This window comes from Acartia tonsa, chromosome 2 (genome assembly GCF_053477335.1).
Source record: "Acartia tonsa isolate MP-2025a chromosome 2, ASM5347733v1, whole genome shotgun sequence".
NCBI classification, from domain to species: domain Eukaryota; kingdom Metazoa; phylum Arthropoda; class Copepoda; order Calanoida; family Acartiidae; genus Acartia; species Acartia tonsa.
In genome coordinates this window covers 55,022,475-55,037,079 of record NC_137261.1, presented here as the reverse complement: position 1 = coordinate 55,037,079, position 14,605 = coordinate 55,022,475, and the positions used below count along the sequence as shown (strand labels likewise).

The 14,605-nt window shown below is 34.5% G+C and overlaps 1 protein-coding gene across 17 annotated transcripts in view; it reads right to left on the bottom strand.

Annotated features, from left to right (window-relative positions):
- Positions 1-5,167: 5,167 nt before the first annotated feature.
- The window catches only part of exu (maternal protein exuperantia), an 11,713-nt gene continuing 2,275 nt past the window's right edge, over positions 5,168-14,605 (bottom strand). Inside the window, exons 4-12 of one of the 17 annotated variants that reach the window (XR_013876942.1) lie at positions 13,657-13,762; positions 13,326-13,400; positions 9,682-9,763; positions 9,088-9,217; positions 7,034-7,304; positions 6,509-6,599; positions 5,968-6,127; positions 5,640-5,739; positions 5,168-5,507 (exon numbers count right to left, since the gene is read on the bottom strand). Coding sequence is in view for 2 of the 17 variants with exons in the window: in XM_080151397.1 (XP_080007523.1) it covers positions 6,036-6,127; positions 6,509-6,599; positions 7,034-7,304; positions 9,088-9,217; positions 9,682-9,763; positions 13,326-13,400; positions 13,657-13,762 (847 nt within the window). In the remaining 15 variants the exon portion in view is untranslated. Of the gene's footprint in view, positions 5,508-5,639; positions 6,128-6,508; positions 6,600-7,033; positions 7,305-9,087; positions 9,218-9,681; positions 9,764-13,325; positions 13,401-13,656; positions 13,763-14,605 lie in introns of those variants that run through there. The other 16 variants (XR_013876950.1, XR_013876941.1, XR_013876946.1 and 13 more) reach the window with 16 other exon arrangements.

Here is a 14,605-nt window from a genome sequence, read left to right as displayed (position 1 = left end):
TCTGGATCCTTGGACTCAAAATAATGCGGATCCTTGCGGATCCAGATCCGCCACACTATCCTTAATAATGAGAATGTTGTCAAAAATTTTATCCTTTATCTTTTACAGGAACCGAGAAAATCACGCTTCCCCCAAACTAAGATGGACAGACGGACAGACGGACATTTCAAATTAAAGAGTAGCTTCGCTACTAAAAATGAGGGACAACAAAAACTTCTGAAGTATAACAAAAAAATATGGATAAACCAAATGTGTATAAATGAGAGTTTATTAAAAAACAAGGACCAATAGAGATGATTTCTTAAACTTAAGCTTTTATGGATATAAAGTAACTTTTGGTTGAGAAGTCACCCCCTGTTTTACCGCCGAAATTGGCGTTTTCCATTATTTGTCGTTTTTTGGGGATGGTCAGAAAAGCATTTTTTTTTGTTATGAAAAACAATTGCTCATCAAAAAATTTGGTTTTCCTAGCTTTTAAATTGGCCAATCTACAGCATTTTTAATATTTAGCGGCTGGCTGCTAAAAAGTGGATAAGGAGCAGTCTGGCCGCTATGACTAGAAAAAGTTATTTTCTCTAAAAATACACATGAACCAACAGAAAAAAGTTTTACGTCTCTATCTGTAACAGGAGCCGAGATAGAGGGGGGTCTGTTATGGGGTTAAGTAGGGATACAGACGTTTAACTGCCTGTTTTTGCCGGTTTGGGTGCTGGAAGTGCCAATTTTTTTTAACTGAGAATAATATCTTAATTTGTTGTAACTATAAACAGATAAAAATATTATTTAGCGCCGCAAAACCGCCGTTTTACCGCCAAAATTGGCGGTTTCCGTTATTTGTCATTTGTTGGCGATGGTCAGAAAAGGTATTTTTTTATTATAAAAATAATAGTTTGTCATTAAATTTGGTTTTCTTAGCTTTAAAATTGGCCACTTTACAGCTGTTTTAATATTTAGCGGCTGGCCGCTAAAAAGCAGATAAGGAGCGGTCTGACCGCTATGACTAGAAAAAGTAATTCTCTAAACATACACATGAACAACCAGAAAAAAGTTTTACGTCTCTATCTGTAACAGGAGCCGAGATAGAGGGGGGGTCTGTCAGGGGGTTAAGTAGGGGTTCAGAAGTTTAACTGCCTGTTTTTGCCGGTTTTGGTGCTGGAAGCGCCAATTTTTTTTTACCTGAGAATAATATCTTAATAAGTTGTAACTATATACAGTGAAAAAAGGGACAAAAAAGATATTTTTTAGGCCTTTTCAAAAGGCAGTTTTGAAATCCCGTTATTTCAAAATAAAATTAAAATGCTTAGAGAATGGCTTGGAAGGTGAATTTAGGTGTTCTGCATATTTCAACTTACACACATAAGGCCTAAGATATGATATCCCAAAAATCTTTTGTCCAAGTCTACTCTACACCTAGCGCTGGCGATTTCATTTTTCACAGGTATAAAATGCATGATTTTAGAAAACTGACTGGCGCTAGGTCTAGAGTAGACTTTGACAAAAGATTTTTTGGATATAATATCTTTGGCCTTATGTGTTTAAATTGAAATATGCAGAAGAGCTGAAAACCTGCACATTACTGAGATATTGTTAAAACCGCCGTGCTACCGTTATCTGTTGATATTTTACATGCCTGGCGCTAGGTCGCCAGTAGAGATAGAGAGCTGAAATTTTGTACATATATTTCTAGGCCCCTAAAGTAACTTTTTAGGTTAGCAGAAGATTGAAATTCGAAAAAGGGTATTTTCATGAAAAGATCTAATGTTCATAAACATTATCCTTTATCAAGAAGTTTTTCAACAAATTTACTCACAATTTGGCTTTGACTCTTATTCATTTATATTCTGATTATTCTGTTCTGACACTATACAAGTGTTAATGTCCGTTTGTCCTATCGTTTCAGAGCTTCGCTTTTATGGATGGTGTCATCCTTGTTATATGATATAATATTAATCATCCTATTCACCTAATATTTGGGATAGATTTGTACGAAAAGTTTGTTTTATTTGAATTTAACATTTTTACAACTTAAAATTAGTTTTTCATCAATAAAAAGAAAATTTGTTTTAATTTTATTTTGTTACAGCATTAATCAACTAAATGAATAGTAATTTTTCTTTTTAATTATATTTTGTTATACGTACATATATTTGGTTTTCTATTTTGTAAAACTTCGCTTTTATGGATGTTGTCATCCTTGTTTAAACCAACTTACAGACTTTAATTAATGTAATTATCCATATGTTTTTTAAATGAATAAATTTCTTTAATTATTAACTACTTGAAATTAATACTTTATGCCTATAAAATTAATACACACTAATAGCAGACCATGTTAATTGATGTATTAAACACATGCGACTGGTTAAATAAATATTTGGTTTTTATTCCATGCTTTCCACGATAAATTACCACACACTGTCCCAATATTTGAAGTCAATACCCGTTTATGTACAAAGCTGGCTCTGAAATTCTCAGGGATCTAAAGGGATAAGACAATAGAAGATAAACTAATATACATCCCTAAAATATTAACAAAAGTTACCATACATTAGATTAAAATTATTGGTTCAAAAGTTTGAACACTACGAGTTTGGAATTAACTTCAATAAGTTTTTCAGACATTTAATATTAAAATAACCTAGTTAATTTAATAAATTTGTGTAATTTACAGTCCAATGTCCCTTCCCTCCGTGTAAACTCAAAAGTTGGTAAATTAGGTTGCTTTTAGTTTTTGAGTTAAGGAGTGTTTAATTTTGAAATTACAGTGTGTTTTTTTTATGATAACTTTTTTGAAAGCAATTTTACCCCACTTATAGTTATCAGAATTTAATGATTAATGGCTTATTTTCTTTATTTTTCAATGCATTTAATAGAACAACAAAAAATATTTCAGTTTTTATTTAAAAAGTACAGTTAAATCTAAAATTCAAAACTTAGGTGTCAACATCTAAAAATGGTTTTAGCGCATTTTTCTTATGCTCAAATAATCAACCTTTTGCAAGAATGGCTGCTAAACACTTTAAAGTTGAGATATAGAGCTAAAAATGTATATAGATACTATTAGGGACATGTACTAGAACATATCAAAGTTAGAAGGTCATATCTCAACCAGGGAGGGAGTACTGGCCCCCCAAAGTCGACTACAGAAAATCCAATTTTTTAAAGAAAAATGCGCCAAAACCATTTTTATAGGTTGACACCTAAGTTTTGAATTTTAGATTTTACTGTAATTTTTTATTAACAAGGATGACAACATCCATAAAAGCGAAGCACTGAAACGGTAGGACAAACGGACATTAACACTTGTATAGTGTCTGAACTGGATAATCAGAATATAAAAGTATAATAGTCGAATCAAAATTGTAAGTAAATTTGTTGAAAAACTGCTTGATACAAGATAATGTTTATGGACATACTTACATTCTTATGACTTGATTATAGAGTTGCTTTGTTGTCCCAGGAATCAATATACAAAAAATCAGATCAAACGGATATTTAGATCACATAAAAATTTGTTGTTAAAAAAGTAGAAAAATCAACATGTTTAAAATGGACGTACGGACATTCTGGTATTGATTATAGAGTTGCTACGCTTTCTAAATCGTTCCTAACTACTAGAGGAATCATCATGCAAAGTTTGAAATCGATAGGACAATTCTAACATGTCTAAATTAACGAATAAATGCTATCTATCTCGGACGGACCCTAATTATAGAAAAGCTTCGCTTTTAAAAACTGAAATATTTTTTTTGTGTCCTATCAATTACATGAAAAAACTAAGAAAATAAGCCATTAATCATTAAATTCTGATAACTATAAGTGGGGTAAAATTGCTTTCAAAAAAGTTCTCATAAAAAAACACACAGTAGATGTGAACAGTAAAAATTGGTCTTTCTTATTTACGGGCCTTTTTTATGGCTCTACATAGCTAAACTAGGATGTTTTGTATTTAAAAAACCCGGGTATGGTACAGATACTCTTATCGTTAAGTAATTTTTTTATTGTAGGGGTGGGGGGTAATTGGTTCATCATTTTCTATCCAATCACTTTACGGATCTAAAGGGATTAGACAATGGCCGATAAATTGATGTACATTCCCAACGATGATACACAAAATTTCCAATTGTGTAGATTACAATGAGTGGTGGAAAAGTTAGGACAATGAACTTAATGATCAAACCAATTAAAATCTAATACAAGTCCCAAAAATTGCTAAGCCAACGAATAAGAAAACGTTATTTCAATACCTTGTAAAGTAGTGTAAATAATAGCCCAATGTACTCTCCCTCCCTGCAATAACATACAATGTACATGATTTCTTTAAGACTCCAAACAACTCAGCTTCTATATTTGAAAAGCTTAGAATTATAAATAAAAAGTTGATTGATCCTAGCGATGACTGTCATCATCACACAAGTCAGATGCGTGCCTAGGGATTTGCCAGGTGAATACCAGTCATAAGACAATGGATGATAGTTTATGATCTACAAACTTACCCAGGATCTTCTGAACTAAGATAATTAAAGATAGATGTACTGCATTGTACGGCTGAACGTACAGATCATGCCCGCACACTGTTTTAAGCGACATAAGAAGGCCTACAAATAATTTGGAATAGCCATAAATCAATAATGCATAATTATATCGCAGTGCAGAAAAATGCGCGAAAAAGACCTATATTACGCGTTTTTCTTCAGTGAAGCTTTCCCTGTGCATCATTGCATCTTGGCTATTCCAGATTATTTGTAGGCCTTCTTATGCCGCTTAAAATGGTGTGCGGGTATGATCTGATATGACGTTACGCCGTTTGGCAGTTAGCAACCTTTAAAATCCATAGATTTTTGGAAATATTCGTTACCAGCAATATTTTACCGTGAATAACAGTTGATTCAAATTAATTACCTTTATTGTGAAATTATTGGTGGAAAGGTTTGAGCACTAATAGGCACCAACTATCAATACTCCCTCAAATCAATACTCAAGTTTTAAGCCACCGAATGAAAGATCGTGTTTTTAAATCTTCCGGAACCAATATAATTTACAGTCCAATGTCATTTCCCTCCTATAACCTGAACAAAACTGTCTGGAACGGATTGTTATTAAACTTGTAGACAGAATAGAGTTTATAGAGTAGAATCGCTACTAATACAAAATTAAAAACAATCACAAAGTCAAAAGAAATTTTTATTAACAAACAAACAAAAAAAAGAAACAATTTATAGATTTTATAAATGCTTTCTTATAATAGGGCATGCAGAATTCAAAACAAATTAACAGAAAAAAATGTGGGAAAATCGATACATTTCATTAATAAATTGAAAATTTGCTAAAGAAAATCGTATGAATAAAATAAATGTAAAGACATAAAGCGACACCAATAATTTTCATTTATTAAAATATTACATTAATAATTTCCATTTACATTATTAATTATTTTCTGAGTTTAACTATTAATAATAATAATTTTCTGTATTTTTAACAGGGTTCGGCAGCCGCGCCTCAGCCGCCTGAAAAACTCAGAGTCAACTTTGTACAACTCATAAAATAATCGGCTGACCCAAAATTGGAAATCATGGTTTTCCAAAAAGATTTTAAAAGCATCCATACGGGTTTAAATCTAAGGCGCACGGCTGCCGAACCCTGAATTTTAACCAACGAAATATTGAACAAATTAAACTAGAAATTCACCAGGATAGATTTTTAAATGCTTAATAATATCGTATCAGCCCAACCCCTTAACTAATTGCAGTTAATATTTTATATCAAATTCAGGGGTGTATATTTTCAATTTAGGTTAAATTTCTTATTCCCCCCCTCTCTATTTTCCTCCCGATGTATTTAGTGAAATAAAGGTATATTTATTTACATTTTTATAAATATTTGTATTTGAAAGTATACAACCTCCAACTGAAGGGTTGAATATTTTCCATCATGATTTAAATTTTTTTTAGGGGGGTCTTAAAGGACTTTATTACTGGCAATTAGTTAAGATGTTGGTCTGACTTGGCAGATGGATTGATTCATTATTATTGATATTATGATTGTTGTGATTTGTTTGAATCTTTGTTGTCCTCCGCCTGGTTGCTAGCATCACCACCCTCACCCTCCTGACCAGCAACAGCCTTGTCTGAAATATATATAGATACAAAGTCTAGATCCTTTATCACTTTATAAAGCCAACTAACGGCTACTCCCCTAGCATCTAGGGGCTCTGTTATCGAAAGGTTATAGTGTGGTTGGAAGAATATCCTAAAACCTTCTAAGTTCTAAAGTTATAAATATAAATACAAAATACCAAAAAACCTATGTGAAGATAACCTAAAATTGAGAACCCAATCGGTTCAATATGTAGTAAATGAGATCTTAGGCTTCAGACAGAAAAAGAAACCTTACTCCTTCGTACCTTATATAGCCTAACCTAACCTGATCTAAATTAAAAAACAAACAAAAAAGGAACTAAATTATCTAATAAGATATCATGTTTTTTTCATATAACAATAGATTTTACCTTCGAAATGACTAGTAACAGTTTGGATCATGACAGTTTTCTGTTCAGGATCCTGCAGGTCAAGCTTCTCCAGTTCACCAGCAAGCTTGTCCTAAAACAACAGGAAACAAGATTAATTTTTATGTCTTTATAAAGTGTACAATAGAGAATTCTAGAAATTAAAACTGATAATTTCTGACTAAAAAATGGAAATCTGATAAAAAAATTCACAATACACAAAAATTTCATAAAGACAAACACACATACATCTCACCAATTTAACAAATAGATTCAATTACTATCAGGAACAACTAGATCTTATTTTCGAATGCATTGAGCCGAAAAAAATAAAAAAATTACAGCAAAGAAGACAGACGGAAAAAATACAGGAACACAAAGACAATCTTTTCGAAAACCATTTTTTATGAGGTCCCAAGTCCTTAAAAACGACGAGGTAACATTTAAAAATTAGTTTAAAGTGGAAGAAAAGGTAAAAACAATGCCTTTTTCTCCAAAAGTCATCATAAAAGTAAAACAACACTGCACCTGTTTATCCAGATCCATCAACTTGTTATAATCCAACCCATTCTCGGCGAGACAGCGACGGATGCCAACCATCTGGGAGCGCAGCTTGTACCCGCTGCTGAAGTACTCCGCGAAAATGGGGCGCATCGAGTATTGTGCTTTCTGTATTGTCTCTAGGCTGCGCAGGTCAGCCTGACCCTGGTCCACGCTCATGGCGAAGGGCACCACCTTGTCGACCAGGGATTGGTTGCCAGCAGACACGGAGCTCAGGATCTCGTTAATACGGGTGCATCTAAACAAAAAAATTGTCTTCAAATTTCTAGCAAAACTAGGCGATTTGTAATGATTATTGACCTGAACATATGATTTTTTTCCTCAATATCTACCGTTATAAATAGACCTACTTAGAACAACTGAATTAAATCCAGCGGTTATTAATCGTATTCAAACCCATTATGGAATTATACAATTACCTATTCTTGGCAGTATAGGTTGGTAGACTAGTATCCTTCAATACAGTCTTGCACATAGATCTCAGGGATAAAGAATAATAATGATTACCTATCCTTGGCAGTATAGGTTGATAGACTAGTATCCTTCAATACAGTCTTGCACAGGGATCTCAGGGATAGAGAATAATAATAATTACCTATCCTTGGCAGTATAGGTTGATAGACTAGTATCCTTTAATACAGTCTTGCACAGGAATACCAGGGGTAGAGAATAATAATTACCTATCCTTGGCAGTATAGGTTGATAGACTAGTAACCTTCAATACAGTCTTGTACTGGGATCTCAGGGATACAGAATAATAATAATTACCTATCCTTGGCAGTATAGGTTGATAGACTAGTATCTTTCAATACAGTCTTGCACAGAGATCTCAGGGATACAGAATAATAATAATTACCTATCCTTGGCAGTATAGGTTGATAGACTTGTATCCTTCAATACAGTCTTGCACAGAGATCTCAGGGATAAAGAATAATAATAAATACCTATCCTTGGCAGTATAGGTTGATAGACTTGTATCCTTCAATACAGTCTTGCACACTGCACAGAGATCTCAGGGATAAAGAATAATAATAATTACCTATCCTTGGCAGTATAGGTTGATAGACTAGTATCCTTCAATACAGTCTTGCACAGAGATCTCAGGGATAAAGAATAATAATAATTACCTATCCTTGGCAGTATAGGTTGATAGACTAGTATCCTTCAATACAGTCTTGCACTGGGATCTCAGGGATACAGAATAATAATAATTACCTATCCTTAGCAGTATAGGTTGATAGACTAGTATCCTTCAATACAGTCTTGCACTGGGATCTCAGGGATAAAGAATAATAATAATTACCTATCCTTGGCAGTATAGGTTGATAGACTAGTATCCTTCAATACAGTCTTGCACAGGGATCTCAGGAATAAAGAATAATAATAATTACCTATCCTTGGCAGTATAGGTTGATAGACTTGTATCCTTCAATACAGTCTTGCACACTGCACAGTGATCTCAGGGATACAGAATAATAATAATTACCTATCCTTAGCAGTATAGGTTGATAGACTAGTATCCTTCAATACAGTCTTGCACAGGGATCTCAGGGATAGAGAATAATAATAATTACCTATCCTTGGCAGTATAGGTTGATAGACTAGTATCCTTCAATACAGTCTTGCACAGGGATCTCAGGAATAAAGAATAATAATAATTACCTATCCTTGGCAGTATAGGTTGATAGACTTGTATCCTTCAATACAGTCTTGCACACTGCACAGTGATCTCAGGGATACAGAATAATAATAATTACCTATCCTTAGCAGTATAGGTTGATAGACTAGTATCCTTCAATACAGTCTTGCACAGGGATCTCAGGGATAGAGAATAATAATAATTACCTATCCTTGGCAGTATAGGTTGATAGACTAGTATCCTTCAATACAGTCTTGCACTGGGATCTCAGGGATAAAGAATAATAATAATTACCTATCCTTGGCAGTATAGGTTGAAAGACTAGTATCCTTCAATACAGTCTTGCACAGAGATCTCAGGGATAAAGAATAATAATAATTACCTATCCTTGGCAGTATAGGTTGATAGACTTGTATCCTTCAATACAGTCTTGCACAGTGATCTCAGGGATAAAGAAGTTATCAGGGACTTATCACCAAGATCAGATATCACATTTACGGAGTTACAGAATCCTAAAAAATATTAGCTTTGTGTAAAAGACAGGCAGTTTTAAAACCCAATTAGGGTTTTTTTAGGATAATGGTTGAATATTGAATGAAGTTGGACAGTTAAAATAATTTTTTTTTTTTTGAAGAGTTAGAGGTCAACTTATGAAGCAAAATACGATTCCTACCAAATGGAAAAAATGTAACACCTTATGTAAATTAATATTAATGTTGGAAATGTTTAGACATTAAGGTTTGTATTATTAATGATTTAATTATAAAAGTGAGTCCCAAAAGATTTGAGGTCAACCAATGAGAGTTGATGCTCACAAAAACTTTGGGTACCAGTATGTTAAATTAACAGTTCAATGTACCCTACTTTAACCTTGGACTTTGTTAGAGAACTGACTGGTTATATCTACAAATTGAAACTATAACTATAGAAACAAGTGCTTTAATAGCTACCTTACCTAAATTCTAAATAAAATTACCTTTGACTATGTTAGAGAACTGACTGACAAGGTTATATCTACCCAGTGAGACCAGTAACAATGGCACATGTAGATCACGAGACTAAAATTAAAAATAAATATTATATAGGTTAAAAAAAGGCGAACGTGCTTTTTTGTAGCTTAGCCTGTTTACAATACTTATATACTAACCCCCCCCCCCCCCCCCCATCACACATCACCTTTTTAACGAAGCAATTGGGGAGGGGTGTGATAACCAACCTTCTGTAACAAAATAATTTTAATTTAAAATTAAGTTCTAACATATTTAGTAAATGCAGTCAATGATCTTAAAGGATAAGACAAAAGATGATAAAAAATATTTAACCCCAAATTATGAAAAACAAAATCTACCTACCCTACTTAATGGGGAACAATGAACATTGCAATTTTGTACCAACTTATCAAGATTTAATGAAAGTCTCTAAGGTTTTTAAGCAAATTAATTTGAAAAAAATATTATAAATCTTTGGACACAAGTATAATCAATGATCCAATGGTCCCTCCCTCCCTTCCTGAGTATAATATAGAACCTGATCATGTGCATGATGTACTGGAATAATACCATCACTATACCTGATCATGTGCAAGGTGGACTAGAATAATACCATCACTATACCTGATCATGTGCATGGTGTACTAGAATAATACCATCACTATACCTGATCATGTGCATGGTGGACTAGAATAATACCATCACTATACCTGATCATGTGCATGGTGGACTAGAATAATACCATCACTATACCTGATCATGTGCAAGGTGGACTAGAATAATACCATCACTATACCTGATCATGTGCATGGTGTACTAGAATAATACCATCACTATACCTGATCATGTGCATGGTGGACTAGAATAATACCATCACTATACCTGATCATATGCATGGTGTACTAGAATAATACCATCACTATACCTGATCATGTGCATGGTGTACTAGAATAACACCATCACTATACCTGATCATATGCATGGTGGACTAGAATAATACCATCAATATACCTGATCATATGCATGGTGGACTAGAATAATACCATCACTATACCTGATCATGTGCATGGTGTACTAGAATAATACCATCACTATACCTGATCATGTGCATGGTGTACTAGGATAATACCATCACTATACCTGATCATATGCATGGTGGACTAGAATAATACCATCACTATACCTGATCATGTGCATGGTGTACTAGAATAATACCATCACTATACCTGATCATGTGCATTGTGGACTAGAATAATACCATCACTATACCTGATCATGTGCATGATGGTGTACTAGAATAGTACTATCACTATACCTGATCATGTGCATGGTGGACTAGAATAATACCATCACTATACCTGATCATGTGCATGGTGTACTAGAATAACACCATCATTATACCTGATCATGTGTATGGTGGACTAGAATAATACCATCACTATACCTGATCATGTGCATGGTGTACTAGAATAATACCATCACTATACCTGATCATGTGCATGGTGTACTAGGATAATACCATCACTATACCTGATCATATGCATGGTGGACTAGAATAATACCATCACTATACCTGATCATGTGCATGGTGTACTAGAATAATACCATCACTATACCTGATCATGTGCATTGTGGACTAGAATAATACCATCACTATACCTGATCATGTGCATGGTGTACTAGAATAATACCATCACTATACCTGATCATGTGCATTGTGGACTAGAATAATACCATCACTATACCTGATCATGTGCATGATGGTGTACTAGAATAGTACTATCACTATACCTGATCATGTGCATGGTGGACTAGAATAATACCATCACTATACCTGATCATGTGCATGGTGTACTAGAATAACACCATCATTATACCTGATCATGTGTATGGTGGACTAGAATAATACCATCACTATACCTGATCATGTGCATGGTGTACTGGAATAACACCATCACTATACCTGATCATGTGCATGGTGTACTAGAATAATACCATCATTATACCTGATCATGTGCATGGTGGACTAGAATAATACCATCACTATACCTGATCATATGCATGGTGTACTAGAATAATACCATCACTATACCTGATCATGTGCATTGTGTACTAGAATAATACCATCACTATACCTGATCATGTGCATGATGGTGTACTAGAATAATACTATCACTATACCTGATCATGTGCATATTGTACTAGAATAACTAGGGATGGGAATCCGTCGAATTTTTGGGCCGGATTCGGATTCCGGATTCTGAAGGAATCCGTCAAAAAAAGTGACGGATTCTTGCGGATTCCGGATTCTTATTTTTGGCGGATTCCGGATTCGGATTCCGGATTCTAGCAGTATTTTAAAAGGCCGTCCGTCACAGAGGGATAGCTTTTTTCGTTAATTTATCACTCTGTTACTTGGTTGAAGCCTTGATTTGTTTAAAGTGTTGACTTCCAGCATAACTAAAACATTTACATCACATGATCTTTGCCTTCAAACAGAGGGAGTTGTAAGAAAAAAGACGGTAATTTTAGCCTACCAATATAGAATCCGGAATCCGCTATAAAAAACGGATTCCGGATCCGGATTCGGATTCCAAAATTGGCCGAAAATTGGGCGGATTCCGGATTCCGGATTCGGATTCCGGATCCGGATTCCCATCACTAAGAATAACACCATCACTATACCTGATCATGTGTATGGTGGACTAGAATAATACCATCACTATACCTGATCATGTGTATGGTGGACTAGAATAATACCATCACTATACCTGATCATGTGCATGGTGTACTAGAATAATACCATAATTATACCTGATCATGTGCATGGTGTACTAGAATAATACCATCACTATACCTGATCATGTGCATGGTGGACTAGAATAATAACATCACTATACCTGATCATGTGCATGGTGTACTAGAATAATACCATCACTATACCTGATCATGTGCATGGTGGACTAGAATAATACCATCACTATACCTGATCATGTGCATGGTGTACTAGAATAATAACATCACTATACCTGATCATGTGCATGGTGTACTAGAATAATACCATCACTATACCTGATCATGTGCATAGTGTACTAGAATAATACCATCACTATACCTGATCATGTGCATGGTGTACTAGAATAATAACATCACTATACCTGATCATGTGCATGGTGTACTAGAATAATACCATCACTATACCTGATCATGTGCATGGTGGACTAGAATAATACCATCACTATACCTGATCATATGCATGGTGTACTAGAATAATACCATCACTATACCTGATCATGTGCATGGTGGACTAGAATAATACCATCACTATACCTGATCATGTGCATGGTGTACTAGAATAATACCATAATTATACCTGATCATGTGCATGGTGTACTAGAATAATACCATCACTATACCTGATCATGTGCATGGTGGACTAGAATAATAACATCACTATACCTGATCATGTGCATGGTGTACTAGAATAATACCATCACTATACCTGATCATGTGCATGGTGGACTAGAATAATACCATCACTATACCTGATCATGTGCATGGTGTACTAGAATAATACCATCACTATACCTGATCATGTGCATGGTGTACTAGAATAATACCATAATTATACCTGATCATGTGCATGGTGGACTAGAATAATACCATCACTGTCTCCTTTCACTTCTTCCAACCATTTCATCCAGTCCTGACAAACATGAAAGTTGTTAATTTAAGAATAGTTATTTCTCTCATCGTATTATAAACAGCTTTCCGCGGATATAGAATATACAATTTTAAGATTAAATCCAGTTTTTTTTAATCCCATAAAAACCACCCCCCCCCCCCTGTATATGTTAATCTACAATTTTTTTTACAGAAATACAAGTAGCAAAATACACAAAAATCACATAGTGCATGTATGAAAAGATTTTACAATTCTTTAAACAAAATATTTAATCTACCTTAAGCGCAGAAATCTCCGACTTAGTTTTGAGAAGTTTACCAGTGTTGGTGTCTCTGAGCATCCTCTGGTAATCCAAACTTACCACCACCAGACCATAAGCATTCCTGAATAATTATAAATTATTTCCAGTGTTGGTGTCTCTAAGCATCCTCTGGTAATCCAAACTTTCCACCACCAGACGATAAGCATTCCTGAAAAATTATCAACTTATTTCCATGGATAAGACAATAGGTGATAAATTGATGTATACTGCATCACCAATTATAAAAAAAAGGGGGGAAATGTTTTCAGTGCTTAGGTATTATTTTATTATTTTTTCCCCTCCCACATATTTTTCTCGTTTTTTCCACCCAAGGAGGGAAAAAAACTTAAAAGTGGAGAAAATGTTTTCAGGACTGTTAATTTCTTCACCCCCCCCCCCCCCTAGATATACCACACTTTTCTGGGATCTTGCCAGATCAAGTATCAACTGTGGGGAATACCAAAGGATGACTCCATGCAAAATTTGAGCCTGATCCGGCCAAAACCGGCCGTGATTTTTCTAAAAAAACGGTTTTTTCCGGTTTTTAGGGGATATCTGTAAATCGATTTAGCTGAAGCAAAACCGGTTGGAGGTACAAAAAATTTTACTTCACATGAAATTTAGCCAATGTAATTGCCTACAAAAATGTACATCATCATCAACTTGATTGGACAACTCTTTCCCCTCCTAAATGTCCATTAAAATCTCGGAAACGGCAAAAATCGCCTAAAATCATGCCTTCGGCGGCGAATAACGGCTAAACGGTCAGCCGGAGGCGAATCAAACATAAGTAAAGAAATGTCCGCCTCAAAAAGTTGTTCAACATCAAAGAGATGCTTGAAGTCTCTAAAACGACTCCTTCTCCTACTTTAAGGGGGAAAACTGAAAAAATGTGATTTTCAAAAGTATGCCCACTTCGTGGGTG